Raw genomic sequence first — 21,344 nt, 5'->3', positions numbered from 1 at the left:
AAGCACAACTTTCAACGCAAAAACTGAGACAAATGTGGCTTGTTGGGTTTAATAGTTTGGGAATTGTTTTATCATTTTATTACTTAACATACTGTCAAAACCAGGCTTTTGCTACTGTGCTCCAGTATGTACCTGTAAATCCTAGTCCCAACAGTCAGTTGTAACTATTTTTTTAATAAACATTTTTATAATACATTTTTTTTGTGTACATTATACTGTATATTCAGAGAGAACCATTGTCTGTGGAAGTAGTTCTCAATCTTTTGTGCCCCCTCAAAATGAAGCTATTATACTTATGACCTAATCATGTTAAGGTTCTGCAGATATTAATAATATTGATGGTATTTGCATTCAAAGGGTTTTTAGAGGCCTGGGCGGTTAAAGTTTTCAGTGTTATACAAGAAAAAGGTAAAAAATATATAAAAATAATTCTGCTTAACAAAAATCTTTTTCCTTTCCTCACTCTGAAACAATAGATTTATTTTGGGGACTGGGATTAATTAATCTGCTTCCCTCTGACCATTGTGATGAATCTAGCGAACACTTTTTGGAAGCCAATGGGGTCCCAATAAAAACAACAGACAGGTAGGAGTGCAATGTTCTTCCCTGATATCAGATTTATTCTCTCAGCTCCAAGTTACTTTATTAGAACCTGGAGGTAGATTTTGTTTGTATATATTATACACGCATAAAGGAAAAACACATTTTACAGCTCATCCAACTTAAAACAGTGGAAGTTAAAAGGAAATGGCAAAATAAAAAGTTCATACAGGTCCAGAAGTATCTTAAACCATATTAAGATGTAGAAATAGAATACAATTAAATCAGAAAAAAACTAGGTTGTTAAAACGTTGGGTAAAGAATTAAAAATAAAAATACAGTAAAAATGAAAAAGACATAAATACAGAACTGAGTATATCAGCAATACATAATCACCTGTGCAAAATATAGCTGTATGACTTATTCCTCCGTGCGATGGCTGCAGGGAGCAAACTGGAACTGTCCAGTGTCTCTGTGCCTAAAAAAATCCCTTATGTGTTTTTACACACACCCCCATTTAAGGGGTCACCTTTCTCCTCTCATGTGTCTTGTCCTAAATTGATTGATATTCTTTCCAATGGTTTTTTCACCCACATTTTTTATTGTATTTTGCAGATGTCAAACAAAAAGTACAACAGCGGTGCAGTGTATCAACGCATCTGCCCTAAAGTGAAAAAAACAGGAACAAAAACAAAGAAACCCAATATAAATCCCACTATCCCTCCAATTTTTTAGAAAAATATGAAAATATACAATAACATGAATGCACCTTAATCCCACTCCCCCCAAAAATCTATTGTTTCAGAAGAAAAACAGAAAAATATTTTTGTTGAAAAAGACTTGTGTTTATTTTCTTGGCTTTTCTATTTTTTTCTTGTAAAATACTAATAATTTTAACCTCCAGGCCTCTAAAATCCTTCAAATGAAACAATCAGAGGGCAAAATCCCCTTTATTATGAATATCTTCAGCCCCTTAACATGATTAGGTAACAAGTACAACTGCTTCATTTTAAGGAGCCAAAAACGCTGGGAACCACTTCCACAGATAAAACGTTAAATATAAATATAAAAAGTGTCTGAATGTGTCCGAAAGATCTTAATGCACCAGCAAAAACAAACAAACAACCAAAACAAAGGGAATAAGAAAATCACGTGAAGCCCTGTCACGTGACCGCTGCGTCTATAACAGCCTGGACCCAGCGGCTGAGTTTAGACAACAGCACCGGCTGAGGACACCATGGACACGCTGTGAGTGCTTTAAATACCTCCATACTTGTCTTTTATTGTTAATAGTGATAACACGAAACACACGACTCAGGCAACAATAACTCTTTTAACCGGTCTCGTGTGGCGCACCTTGTATTCTTAGTTTTTACCGGTTTTGCTGACCTAGATAGCTGCCAGCTAACGCAGCAGGGTGAAGTGTACACAACGGCAAGGCTACTAGACATATATACCGTCTTATTATTATTATTATTATTATAAAATATGAAGCTAGCAAACCGTTTCATATGTGTGTTTCTGCGTGCAATGGAGTAAGTCACATTGACTTGGTTCTGTTGTAACCCTGAGGTAACACGGAAGTTAAGGCGTGTGATTGTTGTTGTTAGGTTACAATGTTTTTGTATAGTTGCACTGTCGTTATTTGCTGCTCTGTGTGCCCTGAATTGCCCCCCGGGGACAAATAAAGTTTTTTTTTTTTTTAAATTTTCTTTAATACTTTACTATTCTGGTTCTCAAACTGTGGTACATGGACCACTGGTGGTACTCTCTGGTGTTGCTTGAAGGCATCTCCAAAATAAAAATAAAAAAGGAAACATTAATTTCTAAATTAATATAATACTCAGAAAATACTTAAACTTTTAGGAGCCTTGAAATGTAATTTAAAAGAAGTTTAGCATTTCCTGTCATATTTTTGTTTCTGGAAAGTTTCCAGCTATTTACCAAACTTTTTCGTCCCTTTTCAACCCCAGCTGTGATAGGTTACCTACAGTGTGTCAACATTTTAAGAATGTTGGTTAACCGTAAGGTAGGAAATCAATGACACCTCTTGGTATGTTTGATCAAATAGTCCAGTCATTAAAGCCGAATTACGAGATAAACTGTGATGCAAGATAGTGAGCAGAGGTCAAATAATAGGCTTGAAAACACTGGGGTCCGTTCTGATGCTACCCCTCATACAGTGTGGCTGAAATCAGTAAACAATAAATAATCTTCTGATGAGGAATAAACCTTCCTCTCCGTAGCTGAATAGTGCAGGCCTACACTCCTGTATTTCAACATTGGTCTTAGTGGTGGTACCTGAAAGAGCCTGGTTTTAACTGAGGTGGTACGTCATGTACAAAGTTTGAGAACCACTGCTCTACTACATTCATGAACGTATGAATCTCTGCATGTGTACGTTTTGTTCTCCAACGTTTTGTTTCTCCTTCCACCAGGCTGACCTTCTCCATCTGCTTGTTATTCATCTCGTTGGTCCGGAGTGGATATCTGGAATATGACCAAGATGTCTTGTGAGCAAAAATCCACTTTAAGAGCCATTACCGTTACCTCCCTGTCATTTACTAAATCAGTTTTGTACCTCACCTCGTTTAAACCCTTTTTATAAAATTTGAAAGTCAAGCATCATTGACTTTTTCATAGATACCGACCAGTCTTGACAGCGCAAATGTGCAGCAAAGACCTATGTAAAAGAGGAAATAACTTGGATTTGCACCTGTAGTATGCAAGTTTTTTAAGGGAGCTAATACTTTAGTGACCGTTTCCAAGTGTGCATCCAAATTCAGTCCAAAAAACAGGTTTGGATTTTACCAATAGGCTGTTTTTGAGTGTTTGAAAAAAAATCTGTCACACAAAATCACAACAATAGTGTTTGGTAAAGTAAAACCTCTTCTTACTAAAAGAATACATGTTTGTCTGTCCTTAGGATACCAGCCGACTGGACTCGTGCAGGTCGTGTGGACCCTGCGGAGGAGCTGGAGCTGACCTTTGCCCTGAAGCAGCAAAACACTGAACTGCTGGAGGAAATACTCAGACTGGTGTCGGACCCTGACTCTGCACAATATGGTGGGGCTTTGTCTCATAATTGCCGGTAGCCCTCAAGTAACCTTATGTTTTTAGAATCTAAAAAATCAGCACATGCTTGTTAAACTAAATACTCAATAAATAATAAATAATGGGGTTTGTATGTCCTTCATACTGTGCAGCACATCACTGGGATATGAACCTAAATGCTTCAAATTGACGAAGCTTAAATGATGAGACAAAGGCCTTTTGATACAACAAACAGTGATTGAGTTTTGTCGTCCACAGGTAAACACCTCACCCTGGATGAAGTGTCCTCTCTTGTGCGTCCTTCTGAACTGACCCAGAAGGTGGTGCATCACTGGCTGCAGAGTCATGGGATTACAGACTGCCTGACTGTACGCACTCAGGACTTTTTACAGTGCACCATGACTGCAGAGTAAGCATATCTTTTTTAGCAGCATTTTTTCTGCTTACTAATCAGTCATTTCTGTTTGCTCGAGACACAAAAAAAATACCCTTTTTCTGTATTAAGTTCCCTCTGTGTGAAACCACGCAAAAGCCATGCCCTATCACATGATACTGTTCCTCTTTTTGTGGTTACTGCTTAAAATCAAAGTAGCTATGAGCTGCAGGCTTTTGAAATTCATAAATCTAGGCCAAGGTTATTTGGAACTTAAAAAAACACCTTCCCTTAAACTCCAACCCCTGATAACAGTTTCACTTACTGGCAGCAGTTAAACAACCCCACCCTTAATTGTAACTTACTTGTATCTTGAGTTGTATCAGTTTTACATACAGGCCAATGAGTTTCTTAAAAACCTGGAATCACATTCATTTTCGTGTCCATGACAGGGAGTGGATTTGTAGACATTAAGGCTGTGTTCTGTTGTTTTTGTTTGTGTATTCAGGGTCGCAGAGGTGCTGCTTCCAGGTAGCAAGTTCCACCGTTTCATTCAGGACGGCCACTCCATTGTGAGGTCTTCAGCACCGTACTCTGTTCATGATGACGTTCACCAGCACCTGGACTTTGGTGAGAACCAGCACTATGTTCAGCTATCATCTGTGCTTGCTGTATATATAGGTCAGCACCTGTGCTACATTGCTTGTTGTTTTTTCCACAGTTGGAGGGCTTCACCGCCTCCCTCCTAAAGGGCAGAAACTCAGCGCAGCCTCTTCTAACAGGAAGCAAAAGCAGTCTAAGGCAGGGGTGCATCTGGGAGTGACTCCTGCCATCTTGAGGGCCCGCTATAACCTCACAGCAGCTGATGTGGGAAAAGCTCAGAACAACAGCCAGGCTGTAGCCCAGGTGTGGCCACTTCAGAATACCCTCATAATAAAACACTGTGTGTTCCTGTTAGACGTCTGTTTGTGTGTATAATCTCACCACAACTTGGTGTACTTTCTCACTTTAGCTAGCTGTTCTCTCTTTTAGTTCTTGGAGCAGTACTACAGCCCTGCAGACCTGGCGGAGTTCATGGGCATGTATGGTAGGAGCTTCCAGCATCTCTCTCAGGTGGACCGGGTTGTAGGCTCTCAAGGAGCAGGAAAGGCCGGTCTGGAGGCCAGTCTGGATGTAGAGTACATCATGAGCACAGGGGCAAATATCTCCACATGGGTCTTCACCAATCCAGGTGTGTATAGATTGACTTTGAGTTGATTTTCTTCTCAGTTCAAATAATGATGGTAACTCTACAGACACTTATCATAAATATATGCAGGCCAAGTGTTTATAGTTCCAGTAAAATAAATATCAAATTATCAGACTCAGTGGTTAGGCATAGTACATTTTTGGCTTGTTAGTCGACCACCCACATTTAAGTCCTAACAAAACACACAAATTTCCTCATTGTCCTTCAGGTCGTCACGAGTCCCAGGAGCCTTTCCTCCAATGGATGGTTTTGCTCAGCAACATGTCGGACCTGCCCTGGGTTCACACTATCAGCTACGGAGACGATGAAGACAGTCTGTCTACTGCATACATGATGCGCATTAACACTGAGTTTATGAAGGCTGGCGTCAGGGGAATCTCTTTGCTCTTTGCTTCTGGTCAGTAAAGAGGAAGTACGCAGAACTCATCCAAATGCCTTGTACTTGTAGCACACAGAGACATTCAACAACATTCACATCTGCTTAATGAAGCCTTTGTTTTTCTGTTATATTTTGAAAATGTAACGGCAACATTTTGTCACTCCTGTTATGCAATGACTGCGACCTCTCACTTGTCTGGTTGAGTTTCTAATCTTCCTTCTTTGGTCAGTAAAAACAAAAAAACAAGTTCCTGTTTTCAGTTGACACAAAAGGCTTAACAAATGTAAGCTGTAATTTTTGTAGCGGCCCAAGAGGTAATGTGTCAAATTACTGTGGCTTTGTGGCTCCATTGTTATCGACAGCACATTATCTCACTTGAAATGTGAATACACTGGTATTGTTTTAAATAAACACCCATGGCATGTTGGTTCTGGAAAAACAGGCTTACACATTACAGTTTGACCTCTAGTGCTTTCCACAACTTACAATACTTGAAAGGCAGCCAGTTGTCATTAAGATATGCTGCATGATTAACTGCCACAACGTTGTTAGTCTAACTGATCTTGTTTAATGAGCATCTCTTATATCAATCTTTATCACTGCGATCTTGTTTCTTGTTCAGGTGACAGTGGTGCAGGCTGCAAGCATTTGGGTAAAGGACAAAACTCCTTCAGGCCGAGTTTCCCCGCGTCAAGGTAAAGCATTTCTACATTTCTGACAGCAAACTAGTTTCTGCATTATATTGAATACCAATACTATCATAAGACGGGGCTTTGTCTCAAGCATTATATTTGTGATATGGGAATCTACAAAGACATATGGATGTTCCAGTTGAACAAAGAACTTAGCCTGCAGTATATTTGCAGAAGGTTGATTCAGAACTGCAAGCACAGTTCACCAACCCTCATCTGGTATGTACTGTCTCTGTAGTGCAGGTCTGGAAATTAACACAAAGTCACTCTCGGAAAATTCCTACTTTTTCAAAAGTTTTGGAAAAGGACAAAACACCTAACGCTCTATGCCCTCCCTTTTGTTTCTCAGCCCATATGTGACGACAGTAGGAGGAACCTCATTCAAAAACCCATTTAAGGTCACGTATGAAGTTACAGATTACATCAGTGGAGGAGGCTTCAGCAACGTCTTCAAGATGCCGGACTACCAGGTAATAAAATCAGATAGTCAGCTATTTTAAAGATGATTTAATGCACACAGTGTAATTAATGTTGTGTATTTGTGTCCCTGTAGGCCAGTGCAGTGGATGGGTATTTGAAGACTGTAACGGCAACCCTCCCTCCGCAGTCTTATTTCAACACCAGCGGCAGGGCCTATCCGGACATGGCTGCCCTGTCGGATAACTACTGGGTGGTTATCAACAGAGTACCCGTCCCCTGGGTGTCTGGGACCTCGGTAAGATATGGCACAGTTGGATTTCCTTTTTGTGAATAGAGCATTGACGTGTGACAGAACAGATGAATACCTATAGAATTATTTTCTTAGGATAAAACCCAGTCACACAAAACCTATATAAGCTGAACAAAAAGATTCTTAGGATTAATACAGTAATGACCTTTTTTAATTGCTCTGTTTACATCTCATCTTCTTTCCAGGCGTCAACCCCTGTGGTTGGAGGCATGCTGTCTCTCATCAATGACCAGCGGCTGCTAAAGGGCCTGCCTGCCCTGGGCTTCCTCAACCCTCGCCTCTACAAGCTCAAAGGACAAGCTCTGTTTGATGTGAGTTATTACTTTAGTCAAATGATTTGTCAGATACTCATAAAGCTTGTTTTTAGACTTGCAATCTCGCTTTAGAATATTTTAAACAATATAATACAGCCTAGAACAACACCACAATGAACTATATCAATGACAAAACATATAACTAAATAGACATCTATGACTGTGTTAAAAAACTGATCATAGGTTTCATAAAAGTAGATTTCACGGCATCATTTTTATTTTATTGCATTAGATTGTACAGATGTACATAATAAACAGTGTATATTTGTAATGCATTTTCTAAGTTCATGTGCATGTGAAAATGACATAGCGTAAACCCAAGGAACCAGATTGTAAAACGTTTTAACTGCACATCCAAAATAACTCGTTTGCAGTTTTGTGTATAAAAAAAACATTTTGTGGACTATGCTATAAGTTGAAACAGTAGGTTTGCACATTCATTAAGGCATTATGAAGACGGAGACCATTCTGCAACACATTTTGTAGTCATGGTCCGGCTCCTAAAGGCTGTGCGCTCTTGTCTCCAGGTGACTGAAGGTTGTCACCTGAGCTGTCTGGACGAACAAGTTCAGGGCAAAGGTTTCTGTGCTGCACCATCGTGGGATCCTGTTACAGGCTGGGGGACACCAAACTACCCCGCGCTGCTGGCTGCCATGCTAGCTGAGTGAAAACACAGTTCATGAGTGAAACCATCAGGATGGGTTCTGCTCTGAGAGCAGGAGTACTACACACATCGAAAGGCAGGATGGTGAAATGGGGGTATAACTACGCCTACACTTTAGATTTATGCCTCTTTGTTTTATTCAGTTGATTTGAGATGGAAACACTGTTATTGCAGTCTTCAGGAATGTTCTTATGTCATCACCTGCATCCATTTGATGAATGGCTCATTTTATCAGTAGATTTTAATTTGCTCCAGAAGGCTTAAAACTGTTTGCTCATTTTTTTAAGGTCAGGGATAGTGGAGGGTTTTTTAATGCTACACCAGAGCTGCTTGTTTCTGCTGTTCCCTGCATTTTAAGTGACCCAGATCTCTCAAACACACAAGGCAGATTAGCGTGAACGGTAATCTTATGCCTTAAATTCATGCTGCGAGATACACAACAATTGGATGAAGGGGAAAACTAGTTGCTATGCATAAAGAACATAAATATACTAAAGTACACACACCAGGCAACCTCTCAGGGGTACACTTTAAAGTGTTTTATATATATTTATATTTATATAGGAGATGATATGATACCCTTTTGAAAAAAATGTTTTTTTGTTTTACAGCCTGAAATGATTATACATGAAAATATTTTTCCAGCGTGCTTTACACATTTTGCCTCACAATATTCAAGTGATTTTTTCTGAAAATCATTAAAAAAAATGCAAAACTAGAAAAGCTGTGTTGGAAAAGTGATGAGTCCCTTAGGAATAACCATTATAAATATTCTCAGGTATAACCAATCACCTTTCAAATTAAACACCAAGCTAATTGGCTTCCACCTGACATCAGCTGAAAAAATGTCACAATGTCTCAATATGTCTCGTAAAGAACATATTGAAGATTCTGATGTCATGAGGAAAAAGGTTATATGGTCAGATGAGACCAAAACTGAACTTTCTGGGCTGAACTCCAAGCTCTATGTTTGGCAGAAACCAAACACAGCACACCACCCAAAACACACCATCCCTACAGTGAAGCATGGTGGTGGCTGCATTATGTTGTGGGCTTGTTTCTCTTCAGCAGGGACTTGGATTAAAGGGGAAATGGATGCTCTGCACCCAAAATCTTGAGGAAAACCTGCAGCCCTCTGTTAGACACTTGAAAATGAGCGGGTGGTTCACCTTCCAGCATGACAATGACCCAAAACACCGCGTAAAAACAACACTGTCTATAGGAGAGGAAGATGAATGTCCTAGAGTGGCCGAGTCAGAGCCCGGACCTGAATCCTACAGAACATCTGTGGATGGACTTGAAGAGTGCAGTCCATCACTGCTCACCACAGAATTTGACTGAACTCAAACAGTTCAGCAGGAAGAATGGGGAAATATTTCCCAATCTAGGAGCACAAAGCTGATAGAGAAGTTTTCATCTGATTCTGGGGACTAATCACTTTTCCAACCCTGCTATTTCTAGTTTTTCATTTATTACTTTTCAGAAATTTTGAAAAAAACTTTTTCACTTGAATGTTGTCAGGAAAAATGTGTAACTCAAGCTGAAAATCTTTTTTAAGTATTATATTTTCAGACTGTAAAACAAAAACTTTCAAAAGGGTATCATGATCTCTATAGGCACTGTATGTACCAACTTAGGGCTGGGCTATATGGTAAAAATCTTCTATTTGATATATAGGACATTTCATATCAGGATAATGATATTTATCACTATATAGCATGTTATCTGGTAAGTCAATAAATACATAGTCTATATGAAATAACCACATAGTAAAGCGTTTTTGTATACTCCTTAAATAATTGACAAATGAAAAGTACTGAGTATTTTCTCATTTTGTTAAGAACTTTACTGAAAAATAAACAGAACGTCAAAATGTCCAAATGATGTAAATACGGCACTGATTTTCCAACATCACAATAGAAACTATATAGAAAAGTAAATACGATAGACATTTTTATGCCCAGCCTTATACCGGATGCAATAATTTCACCAGATACGAAAATGTATCATTTAATTAGATACAGGTTTGGTTTGCAATGTGACGCAGATGGACAAAATGTGATATTGTAAGTCTATTTTGACATATTACACTGCAGGGATGAATTGGGTAAAAGTCGTCATTTAATTTAATAACAGACGATATTTGCATGCAATTCTAAAACGTCCTTTGTGTGTTGTGAAATAAAATAGGCAGACATAGTATGTGGGTTACAGGGCCTTTTTAAAACTTGATTTTACTTCGGTTTGTTGCCGTTTGTTCTGAGGCTACGAACTACCAAATGCACTAATATGTGTTAAGTTTTACCCACCAGCATTGTTGCACTTGTTTTTATCTGTAAAACATGTAAATCTTCAAATCGGATGTAATTAAGATTATTATTAAGAGACTGTCAGTTCAATGTTAGGATGATCTTGAGTGTGAAGTGTGAGGTACCACACGCTTATGCAAAAGAAAAAGTAATGGAAAAAAATGGCACGTTAATTTGAAGGTCTCTGAATCGTTTTTAAAGTAAAACTGCCACACAGGTCCTAGTTTCTGCTTCTAACAGTGAAAATAATTTTATTGCAGCCTGGAAGTTATATTGTCACCACTTAAGACCTGATTGTAACATTTGAGATTGTAGTTGGTTAAGTGAGCGTCACTTTAAAGAGGCGGTATCAGAATGAAACCTTTTTAATTTCCAATGCAAATGTTGACACCCTCCCTGCTCTCTGTTGTCTTTGTCTCATGTCAGAGACAAACGAGTTGACCGTGTGTTGAACCATTGTTACACAATTTACCAGCTGTAAGATGCCACTTTCAAGCTGCTCAATTTTAAGTTTTAAGATGCGATACAAGTGTTGACTGTATTTGCAGTGTCATGAAAAATAAAACCAAAATAAAGACAGAATGTTTCACTTCCTCTTTCTTTCTCCCATGTTACCAAATGAGGAAATGTAGACTTGTTAACTGCTGTCAAATTCTCAAACACACACAAAACATTCTGTGGACATTGAACTGTAAATATGCTTATTAAACAGCCACCTTTAAAACACTATACTGTCCTAATTATTCATCCCTTAAGAAAATATGAATAACAGATTCACCACCTCAAGATTTGTTTGAAATGCAACATTCTCATGTATGAATACAGCACATCTGAAAGTAAAACCAACACAGGTGCTGTTCATTATTCCACTACAACAACTGACTAATGAACATGTGAATAATATTTTAGGTGAGGTTTTAATTGTGAGAGGACAAATGACACGTTTTGTGTTGATAGTGCAAGGGGGGGAAAAAACATTTTAATCGGTGACCACTATTGGAAATCACATGGCTGTTATCTACATGATTCTGATATTGCGTTGTACAAAATGAAAATATCCAAAGATCACCCGATCCTCCCCCCTGCCCCTTGAAACACACTCACATGAAGGGAGAGGTCAAATAAACTGAAACCCAAAAACATCTATGGGGACAATCTTACTACAAACATTACCACAGAGCTTATGTCAAACAGTGTACAATGTGCACACTTAGGGAAAGTACAAAATTGAAAAGGTGTCATTGGTGAGGACTGATGCAAATTTGAAATATTGCAAAAACTTTTAACTGGCTGTGTCAAGGTATAAATATTCTAGGTGCAGATCCATGAATTAACATCTTCACAAGAAGAAAGCATATTGTTCCATCCAGGTAACGCCAAAGTAGGATAGGAGGCCTGAGGGGGTCGGGGTTCTCACAAGTTCCTTGTTCAAACCTCCACAAGTTCCTTAAAAAAGTTCGAGAAAAGTTAATTTCTCAAAAGCCTTCTATCTAGAGATGATACAAAGGGGACTTCTTATCTCACAACAAAGCAGGCCACGGGACAGTAGTTTGTCTGTCAGGAGCAGAGATGCAGGTCAAGTCCTCCAGTGTATGCTCGCGTTGCTGGTTCACTGGTTGTTTTTGGCTTTTGCGTGTGTGAGGATGTGAGACTTCAGGTTGGTTGACTGCGCAAATTTTTTGTTGCAGCCATCAAAGGGGCAGACATACGGCCGGTCTCCAGTGTGAATACGTACGTGTGTACGCAAGTTAAAGTCCAGAGAGAACCGCTTGCCACAGCCCTCAAATGTGCACTGAGAGGAGAGAGATTGAGTTAACACTGCTGAATGACTCGGCCTGGCTCACAGATAAACTGATATCATTTTAACTGCAGGAATTTGAGATGACAACAGCAAGGAGGTATGAAATCACATATAAAGCAAAATAAAAGCACGCCGCTTTCTCCAGACAAAGGAAAACAAAGAGAAACTCACCTGGAAAGGCTTCTCTCCAGTGTGTACGAGTTGATGCCTCTTGAGTTTTGAACTCTCAACGAAGGCTTTGCCACACTCTGCGCAGACATGCACACGGGGCCCGTGGGTATGCAAGTGCTTTCTCATTGCTGAGTTGTCCCTGAACATCTTGGTACATCCCTGAGTGGGAGAGAACCCAGATGAAGTAAATCACTAGGGACATATTCACGTTACCAAACGAACACCGTGAACTCTTCATACCAGTGTAATGAGCATGTTCTCAGTAAGGCTGTCAATAATAAAGGCATACAGTACAACTGAGTAAGCTTCTGTTCATGCATGTTAACATTCATCTTTTGTACAGTCCTGTATAAACAGAACACTGCACTCACTTTGTGTGGACAGGCTATCGTCCTCGGTGCGTCGTCTTCTTTTACTTTTCTTGGCTTCATTCTGCAACAGAATAGAATAAAAATACTTTATTGATCCTAAGCAGAAATAAATGATTGCATCATTATAGATGTATATACACAACTACCCACATCCCTACATTACAATATATTAACATTATACGGCCTGAGTGAAGATAAACATCAACATTTCCACTTACCGTGCAAACTCTGCCAGCTGTTTGGGGTCTGAGAGGTCAATGCCCGGGATGCCTCCAGGCGGAAGCTTCTTCCCCGTCATGTATTCAGAATAATCCGGAGGAGAGTTTTCACCTGCGATTTGTTCCTCATGGTCGATGTCCTTCTTGTCATCTGAATGAGAGGAATAGAGGTGCTGATAATTAAAACAGTACTAGAATGTGGAAAGAATTGATTAAATGATAAAAGCAATTTAGAGCTAAAAACGTTTTTTCCTGCTACTCTGTTACTTATTTACTACCAATAGAAACACAGAATGAGAATTACAGATTTTGGCTTGAAGGTCTGTATTCAACAAACATATGCTGCACTGATGAAAGTAATATTTAGTCATGCACATACCTTTGCAAATATGCAATAATTTTGGTTTTATTTGATATCTTCCATTTTGCTAATGAGGCTGAAATGGTGAAGGAGCACTACGAACATCTCAAATGTCATTTTTACAAATTGAGACACAGGTTTGTTGTGTTTTTAGGAATTTGACACCTTCAAACATATGTCACTATATGGCACTGGGATTTAGTGTGATGACTTTAAAGCTCATCTCAAATAAATGATCCTGTCCCAGGCTGATGTACATGAACTACTTTTGGATGCAGGATCTAGTTTGTTTGAACCATATGAACGAGGTCTGTTACGTTCCTACTGTAAATAACAGATGCCCTTTTTGTGATTGCGAGGGGGAGACTATTGAACATGTTTTGTTGATGTTTTCATGTTGCTTCTTTTTGGTTTGATTTACAGAAGTACCCTTCAAAATGCTTTGTAAAAAATGTAATACTAACAACGATTGATTGATTTATTACTTATTAACAATCCCAAATATTAGGCAGATGACACTTGCATAATATAATATGATAACTATCTTGGCTTAACAAAATACCTTCTTTTTATATTTTTAAAGATTCGGATTTTAAATCATAATTCATCACTTTAGAAAACTAAAGAATGATAAATTGGCAAAAGCTACTACATCATTTAGCATTTCAAATTGAATCCATTAGTTTAGCAGACTGTTTTTGTTATCCTTCATTTCTTTTTTTATGTTTTACTGCCCTGGTACATTTTAATTTATGTCTATTTCAACATTCTGAAATACACGTGTGACATTGTGTATAACTCTGGAACATGTAAGGGAAGTAATGTTTATACTTCAATAAAAAGTGTGTTTGAAGCCACGGACGTTCAAAGTGTAAGCTGTTCCTGAACGCACCACCAGCGCAGCCGTTGCACTGAACTGCGCCACAGCGGCCTAGCGGAGCCAGCTGCACTCGATCCCACTCTCGCCGCCATCTTCGTCGGCCAAATAAACGCCATTTTTTCGGGCCGCCATACTTTTCTAGACCGGGGAAATATGGCGGCGCCCATCGACACATAAAAACATGGCTTCCCATAAAAACAAAAACATTTCAAAAGGATTTTAAGTGTCTCCGAGTTGGGAAATAGTTCCTACTTTTAGCGGAGGACAAGGCCCCTCACCAGGCGCAGTGACACGGCACACACGCTGAGAACAAAGCGAGCTTGAAAGAATTCACCCAGGACTCTTGAACTTACCCGATGCCCACATAGTCACTGAAAACTCCCCCTCCAAAGTCTTTATCTGGACCTGCTTCTGTTCCCACTTTCTGCCCATTTCTCCCCCGCCCAGGTAGCTCTTTTTGCCCGCTTTCTTCCCGCTTCCAGCTCTCTTCATCCGGCCTGTCGACGAGCTTCTCCCGGCGACAGCAACGAGAGTCTGTTCGATGTAGTCCTCCTCCACGGCGGGCACCGGGATGAGGATTTGGTCCTCAAACCCGTCGTCCGTGTGCAATTCAGAGTCATCCTCGCCCACCACCTCCTCTCTCGTTTGCACCAAAATCACCTCTTGGTGCGAGTGAAAGGAGTGTGGATCATCCGCGTCCAGAGGCTGTAAGGCGATCATCGGCTGGTGTTCACCGTCGTCTCCCACGACTGTTGTCTCGATTGTCTCCACTTCTATTTCATGCAGCTCCACTATTTCTGCCGGCATTTCGGACCCGTCCGCTTCTATGTACAGGGTGTCCCCCGACGCCATGATTCAATTTGTATTTCCTCCTGCTTATATGCTATTTATTTACCCACTCTCGTTCCTTCCTGTCTAACACTCAGCCTTTCCTCCTCCCTCTCCGACAACTGTAGTCTACACTGGTGTATTCTCGTCGCCACAATGCTCCAGTTTTGAAGTCTCGCGTGATTTAGGAATGAAGAAGTCCCGTTCAAATGTGAAATTCAAAACACAACTACAGCCTCATGCTTACAGCGTCTTATTCCTTCAGCCTTTAATCAGGCCCTGGTTTATTATTACATACTATATTATGCATTTTTTAATGTTTTTTAAAATTCCATACACTACTATATACTATACATTTTTCAAGATATTTTATGACATAATATAATGTGACTTTTTCATGATTTTAAAATGATATACTATACTATGACCTTTTTCATGATATTTTTTATGACATACTATACTATTACTTTTTTCATATTTTTTTATGAAATACTCTTCTATGACTTTTTTCATGACTTTTTAAATTACATACTATTCTATGACTTTTTCGTGATATTTTGTTGACACAATGAACTATTTTTTATGAAATACCATGACTTTTTCATTACATTTTTATGACATTATAAAATGTGACTTTCTATAATGTGGCATTTTGTATGTCACACTATACAATGGCCTTTTCTATGACAGCCTACAGCCTAAACCATCATTTTTTAGTGAAAGTTTTGACACTATGACTTTTTAATGTTGTATTTATGTATACATATATATATATATAGCTGTATTTATATAAATATTTATGTCATAAGAAATACATTAAAAGTGATAGTATGATATATCATAAAACGTCATTAAAAGTCATAGTATAGCAGGCTATGCCATAAAAAAAGATCATAAAAAGCCATTAAAAAGGGTCATAAAAAGTTATCGTATAGTATTCTCACAAATGTAGTTATGTAGTAAAAATAAAAAGCCTATGTGGTCTTGGTTGCAGAGCAAGATGTCTGGGCTGTATTTCTTTCTTTCTTTCTTTTTTAAATATTCATTTGGCAATACTCATAGCATTTCTCTTAATATGTAGGCTAGTATCAATAGCCTGCAGTGTCTATTAAATGAATGTAAATATGGGCTGGCTGGCATGTTAGGGAGCCAAAGGTTTCGTACAGTTCAGAAGACGAGCAGCCAACCAGAGCCGACGTCCCTTCCCTCAGCTCGGGGGAGGAGTTTGCGATCACACCTGCAGCCTGTCGACCTGTGTGAGTGGGTGTGTCCCGATACTGCGAGCTTTGATGACACACATAACGCCACAGAGCCGGTTGCCTCACACACAAGACGGGGAGCCATGGGGAAGACAGGTGGAAGAGGCGACTTTGAATGGGTCTACAATGACCAGCCGCACACTTCAAGGAGAAAAGAAATCCTGGGTAAGACATGATGGAAAATTTAAAATCTGTGTCAGCACTGAGAAAACTGCTGGGTTAAATTCCTGGTTAGTTTGTCTAATATGTTATAAGTTTTTTTCTCTGGACTAAAGCCTTTTTCTCTTAGGTCGTAGCCGGTTAAACCTGTTTACTAGTTGTTGCTTAAAGAGCTAAATGTCCACAGAGGATGCGGGGGAGACAGAAACTGACAGGATAAACACAAATTTGAGTAATTAACTTACATGTTAATGGAAGTCGCACTATATTTATTTTAAAGCACAAGTAAAAATCTTATTTCAAACTTGATGAGGATATCAGCCAAACTAAATGTGCAAGAGTAGGTATAAACATTTTAAATATTAAACAATCATGGATGTTTTTTGCATGTCTTTCTCTCACAGTTGATTTAAACTTCCAGGTTGCATTATTTTCAGCATTTTTATGGCATTTTCGTCAGCAAAGGTCACATAAAGACTCTAGAGAGAGCAAAAGGCATGATATTAAAGTGTAGATACAGTTTGGTGCAAGTGAATGGAGTGCAGATCATCCACGTCCAGGTATGGTAGGTCTATGCTTCAGTCTCACTTAACCATTAAATACTTTAAAAATATTTTTTCGCTGTCATGGGAGACAATAGCAGCATATTGATAGCAGGTGCAGTTGACAATGCCCCTAGGCTTGCTAGGTAACAAGACACATTTCCTGCTCATGACAAACACAGGTGCAATACAAAACAAGATGACCAATTTCAAGGGACTTGACCCAAAATAAATAAATAAAACCCATTTGTATTTAAAGGTGAGAAGAAAGTCTTTGTGAGAGTGTTTGAATATGGGAGGAACCTTGAAAGAGTAACCGTTATTCAGTTAACCCTCTTCAACCACATCTGTTGTTATTAGTTGCAAGAGAACATTTATCTAAACCGTGTATCGAATGCATGATCGTTGTTATTTTCTCACTTTTTTCAAGGAAATCAAATCTATATGAAGAGCAGTTGGCTTTGGTAATCTTATCTATTCTGAAACAGTTTAGATGAACAAGATCTAAACCTGTGGATTTACATTTGATCCCGGCTTCGTTCCAGCAGTTGCTCCTGGTGAAAGAAGCACATTTAGAAGGTGATGGGTTGTTTTACACCACCGAGCGTTGAATAATTAAAAGTGTTTTTTTTGTTTAATTATCCTCTGCCCCGCCCTGATGGGAGAGTGTCAGGGGACCTCCCTTCTTTTTACTCCACCATGTGGGATATGTGTTATTGACCAGTGGTTTTATGTAGTTTGGCATGATTGCAGCCCATTGTGGCTCAACTTTGCACGCCATAAACTTTATATTATAAACACCTACCATTGCAGCAGAGGTCTCACGGATGATCAATAACTGTACGCCGCCTGATAGTCGGTCATTTTGAGCAGCTGTAGAACATTTAAGCAATGAATAATGCACGGTTCAAGTGTGACCTTGACTTGTTGCGTGCAGTTAAACCTGAAATAATTCCTTTTTGAAACCTGAGGCTGAAACCGTATACAGGTAAGTGATCATAAATGGAATGACTTGTGGCTGACATGGTGAAGTTGAAATCCAGTGATGGCTGTTTGTTCTGCACGGCGGCTTTAAGCAGTTTAAACAGTCTTTTATGACGTCTGGTGATTGAACTTTATGTCCTGTTTCGGGCCAATACTTGAAGATGTACCCAATAAACATACCTATAAATAGCAAATGCAAATGGACGTAAGATCAAATCATACAGAAGGTACATGTGATAAAGATATGAAAGATTTATGATACATTTTTAAAGAGAGTGTCCATTAGGGGGCAGTAGGGAATTGGCTTTTGGCTAAACATTAACAAAGGGTTGACGAAGGGTTTGGTCAGTAAATGGGAGACCTACCTGCAGCAGAAACGCAGCTCAAACCCTTTCACCAGAACGAGCCCAATTTGCATAGGGGCATTACACAAGTGTGCTCAAAGCAAAGAAGCAGGTCAGATTTGCATGAGCAATCACCTGATGGTGCATTGCTATCTTTCTGTGAATGCATGATGGGATATGCTCCTTAACCCACTGAGTTGGATGTGTCCAGTGTGACACATCCAAACCTGTATGTCCTAATGAGTCTTTTATCATGAGTTATAAAAACTAAGAACTAAACCAAGCTATTTCGTAACTGTGAATGTTTGGGAACCACTCCCTTTTATCTTCCTCAGTTTTATCTCCCTCAGCAAAACAACACCTCCGCCAATTAAAAATGGCTTTTGTCAGCAGGCCCTTCCCAGGAGAAGGACATGTACCATACAATATACTTGATTGTGTTCTTTGGGATACTCAGTGTCGGTAGTTGAGAATATGTTTTTGAAAACAGGGAAGGGTGTTTCCCTGCTGGATATTTTACTTTCCTTATATCCTAAAATGAAATTAATCTTTAGTGTTTTCCTCTTCCCTTCCACATCTCCCACAAATCCACTATTTCCATGTGTCCCCATTTACTACCTTCTGCTTTTAAACTCCATACCTTTTTCTTCTCCTTAATCGTTAATCCTCTTCTGTTCCTTCTTCTTTCTATCTCGCCTCCCTTTTCTGTCTTCTTCACTCCTCAGCCAAATATCCAGAGATCAAGTCCCTGATGGGTCCGGATCCCCAGCTGAAGTGGGTGGTATCAGGTATGGTCCTGACCCAGCTCCTGGCCTGCTACTTGGTCCATGACCTCTCCTGGAAGTGGATCTTCTTCTGGGCTTACGCCTTCGGAGGCTGCATCAACCACTCCCTGACTCTGGCTATCCACGATATCTCTCACAACGTGGCCTTTGGCAACAAGCTGGCAAAGTGGAACCGCTGGTTTGCCATGTGGGCCAACCTGCCCATTGGGTTGCCTTACTCTGCCTCCTTTAAGAAGTACCACATAGACCACCATCGGTATCTTGGTGGGGACCAGCTGGATGTTGACATCCCTACAGACATTGAGGGATGGTTCTTCTGCACCCCTGCCAGGAAGGTCCTCTGGCTCTTCCTCCAGCCCCTCTTCTACGCTCTCCGCCCATTGGTGGTCAATCCTAAACCAGTGGGTCAGCTGGAGATCCTTAACGCGGCTGTTCAGCTCATAGCAGACTTAATCATCTACCATCTATGGGGGCTGAAGCCTATTGTTTACCTCATCGCAGGTTCTATCTTGTGTATGGGACTGCATCCTATCTCTGGACATTTCATAGCTGAGCATTACATGTTTCTGAAGGGACACGAGACATATTCTTACTATGGACCACTGAACTGGATCACCTTCAATGTTGGGTATCACATGGAGCACCATGACTTCCCGAGCATACCTGGCAGTAAACTACCTCAGGTAAGACTGTGTTATTGTAATCAATAATTACTACATTTCCAGCAGGTAAACTCTGGACTCAAGTCATCTTTTTCACAAGGTGTGGGCAGATAAAACGGGCCTCTCCCGTCATTCAGAATCTAAACAAAAAGGTATTTGCAAATGCCACATGTCAGATTTTATCTAACAAGTGCAAATATTTATCTGGCTGGGTTATGTAAATGATTAACTGCTGCCTCTCTTGCACCACCAGGGGAGATTCAAAGTGAGATGCCGGCCTTTTGACAGAGCTGACATGCTTTCATTTAACTGTTAGTTTGAAAATTCCATAGTTTATGAGCTATTTGTATTCTTAAGAGGGAATATAATAATTCTTTAGATAGAAAAGTGATAGAATAAAGGATTCAAACATCTGTACCTGATTGTTGTAGCGAAAAAAGGTGCCTTTATTCTCACTCGTGTTATTTTTTTTTATTGGCAGGTCAGGCAAATCGCAGCAGAGTATTACGACTTCCTACCTCAACACACGTCATGGATCCGGGTTTTATGGGACTTTGTGTTCGACGATAGCATCGGCCCCTATGCCAGAATCAAACGGGAGTACAAGCTAAACAAGCAGGGATAGACCTGTGAGTGATTATGTTTCCCTTTGAACAGGAACGTGAGTTAAAAATCTATGGACCACTATGAAATATCATCACACTCCACAGTTTAAATGTTTATTTTTTCCCCCCACGTAGTGTGTGGTCAACTTTCTAACATGTTGGACATGTTTAATCAGTCTTGTGCTTTAGGGTCTATAGGCCACACGAATGTGCACATTTCAGGCAACGTACACAAGGAGAATTCAGATGCAGCTCTTCATGCTTCTGTTCCTGCTCTAAATAGATGGCCCATCAACGGGATTCATATAATATTTCAACAGAAAGAAAAAAAGTAATTTCTATAGGATAAAGTCATATATGTCATCAACTGTGGTTTTCTTTTCCTGCCCACAAGCATTATGCCGTTCTGAATGTGAAAGTCGAGGCACTTGAAGCCTCTCAGATTACCAAATATAATTTTGAATCCTTCATGCAAAACAGGGCTGAGGTGGAAAATGAGCATTGAAACTTACCTTTCAGTAAGAAGAGCCTTTTCTTCAGTGACACCCCATTCTGCTTGTTTGCAGCTCCATCATGCTGTAAACCGTTTGATTACATCTACAAGGAGAGGACCGAATAACAGAAACACTGTGTAATGCAAAAAAGGAGTTATTTAGAAATTTCCAGTTTGAGTCTCATAATGTTTTAACGGTCAGGGGCGCTGAATTAACCCAGTGGTCATTTGATTTTGCGCTCTTCCTGTGACCACTGGCCCTTCACAAACCACGGCAAATCAACACTTCTGACTTATGAATTTAAACATTACACGCCAAATAAGGAATTACTCCAGAGCTATTGTATAGGGCTTCTGTTATTTTGCCCCCCCTCTTGTATATACAAACTATTTGTGTTGTGATTGATGTTGTTTCTATTTAAAAGATCCGTGTAAGAACTATAAAGAATACTTTGTGGTTATTTTTCCATTTCTGTCTGAAATGTCTGTCTGTTTTGTGGTAACCAGATGTGAAATTTTCCTTTTTAATTTAAAGAGGACCTATTATTCTTTTCCTTATGTCCTGTCATATATATTA

General features: G+C 39.6%; 3 protein-coding genes across 3 annotated transcripts; 2 read left to right on the top strand and 1 right to left on the bottom strand.

Annotated features, from left to right (window-relative positions):
• The first annotated feature begins 1,737 nt into the window (after positions 1-1,737).
• On the top strand, positions 1,738-10,896 carry tpp1 (tripeptidyl peptidase I). Its single transcript, XM_083924168.1, has 13 exons — positions 1,738-1,788; positions 2,979-3,053; positions 3,467-3,606; positions 3,853-4,003; positions 4,476-4,597; positions 4,689-4,873; positions 5,000-5,198; positions 5,425-5,613; positions 6,218-6,290; positions 6,637-6,757; positions 6,841-7,002; positions 7,203-7,328; positions 7,859-10,896. Exons 1-13 carry the CDS (start codon positions 1,778-1,780, stop codon positions 7,997-7,999), a joined length of 1,695 nt encoding a protein of 564 aa, XP_083780294.1. The 5' UTR covers positions 1,738-1,777; the 3' UTR covers positions 8,000-10,896.
• A 372-nt stretch (positions 10,897-11,268) lies between these two features.
• yy1a (YY1 transcription factor a) lies at positions 11,269-15,046 on the bottom strand. The gene is made up of 5 exons (XM_083924174.1): positions 14,460-15,046; positions 12,866-13,016; positions 12,648-12,708; positions 12,277-12,435; positions 11,269-12,096 (listed from the first exon to the last, which is right to left on the bottom strand). The coding sequence occupies exons 1-5, from the start codon at positions 14,956-14,958 to the stop codon at positions 11,914-11,916; spliced, it is 1,053 nt and encodes a 350-aa protein (XP_083780300.1). The 5' UTR covers positions 14,959-15,046; the 3' UTR covers positions 11,269-11,913.
• A 1,227-nt stretch (positions 15,047-16,273) lies between these two features.
• Positions 16,274-21,078, top strand: degs2 (delta(4)-desaturase, sphingolipid 2). Its single transcript, XM_083924175.1, has 3 exons — positions 16,274-16,358; positions 18,948-19,690; positions 20,151-21,078. Exons 1-3 carry the CDS (start codon positions 16,277-16,279, stop codon positions 20,292-20,294), a joined length of 969 nt encoding a protein of 322 aa, XP_083780301.1. The 5' UTR covers positions 16,274-16,276; the 3' UTR covers positions 20,295-21,078.
• Positions 21,079-21,344: the final 266 nt, after the last annotated feature.

This window comes from Echiichthys vipera, assembly GCF_963691815.1.
Source record: "Echiichthys vipera genome assembly, chromosome: 12".
Taxonomy (NCBI): Eukaryota; Metazoa; Chordata; class Actinopteri; order Perciformes; family Trachinidae; genus Echiichthys; species Echiichthys vipera.
The sequence above is the reverse complement of the archived record's forward strand: the minus strand, read 5'-3'. Positions and strand labels throughout refer to the sequence as shown.

Coding starts and splice junctions, on each gene's coding strand:
- degs2 (XM_083924175.1), top strand. CDS start 16,277: ATGGGGAAGACAGGTGGAAGAGGCGACTTTGAATGGGTCTACAATGAC. Junction 16,359..18,947: donor AAGGAGAAAAGAAATCCTGG/GTAAGACATGAT, acceptor TTCACTCCTCAG/CCAAATATCCAGAGATCAAG. Junction 19,691..20,150: donor CTGGCAGTAAACTACCTCAG/GTAAGACTGTGT, acceptor TTTTATTGGCAG/GTCAGGCAAATCGCAGCAGA.
- yy1a (XM_083924174.1), bottom strand. CDS start 14,958: ATGGCGTCGGGGGACACCCTGTACATAGAAGCGGACGGGTCCGAAATG. Junction 13,017..14,459: donor AGTGACTATGTGGGCATCGG/GTAAGTTCAAGA, acceptor CCTCTCATTCAG/ATGACAAGAAGGACATCGAC. Junction 12,709..12,865: donor CAGCTGGCAGAGTTTGCACG/GTAAGTGGAAAT, acceptor ATTCTGTTGCAG/AATGAAGCCAAGAAAAGTAA.
- tpp1 (XM_083924168.1), top strand. Junction 4,598..4,688: donor TCACCAGCACCTGGACTTTG/GTGAGAACCAGC, acceptor TTTTTTCCACAG/TTGGAGGGCTTCACCGCCTC. Junction 4,874..4,999: donor ACAGCCAGGCTGTAGCCCAG/GTGTGGCCACTT, acceptor TCTCTCTTTTAG/TTCTTGGAGCAGTACTACAG.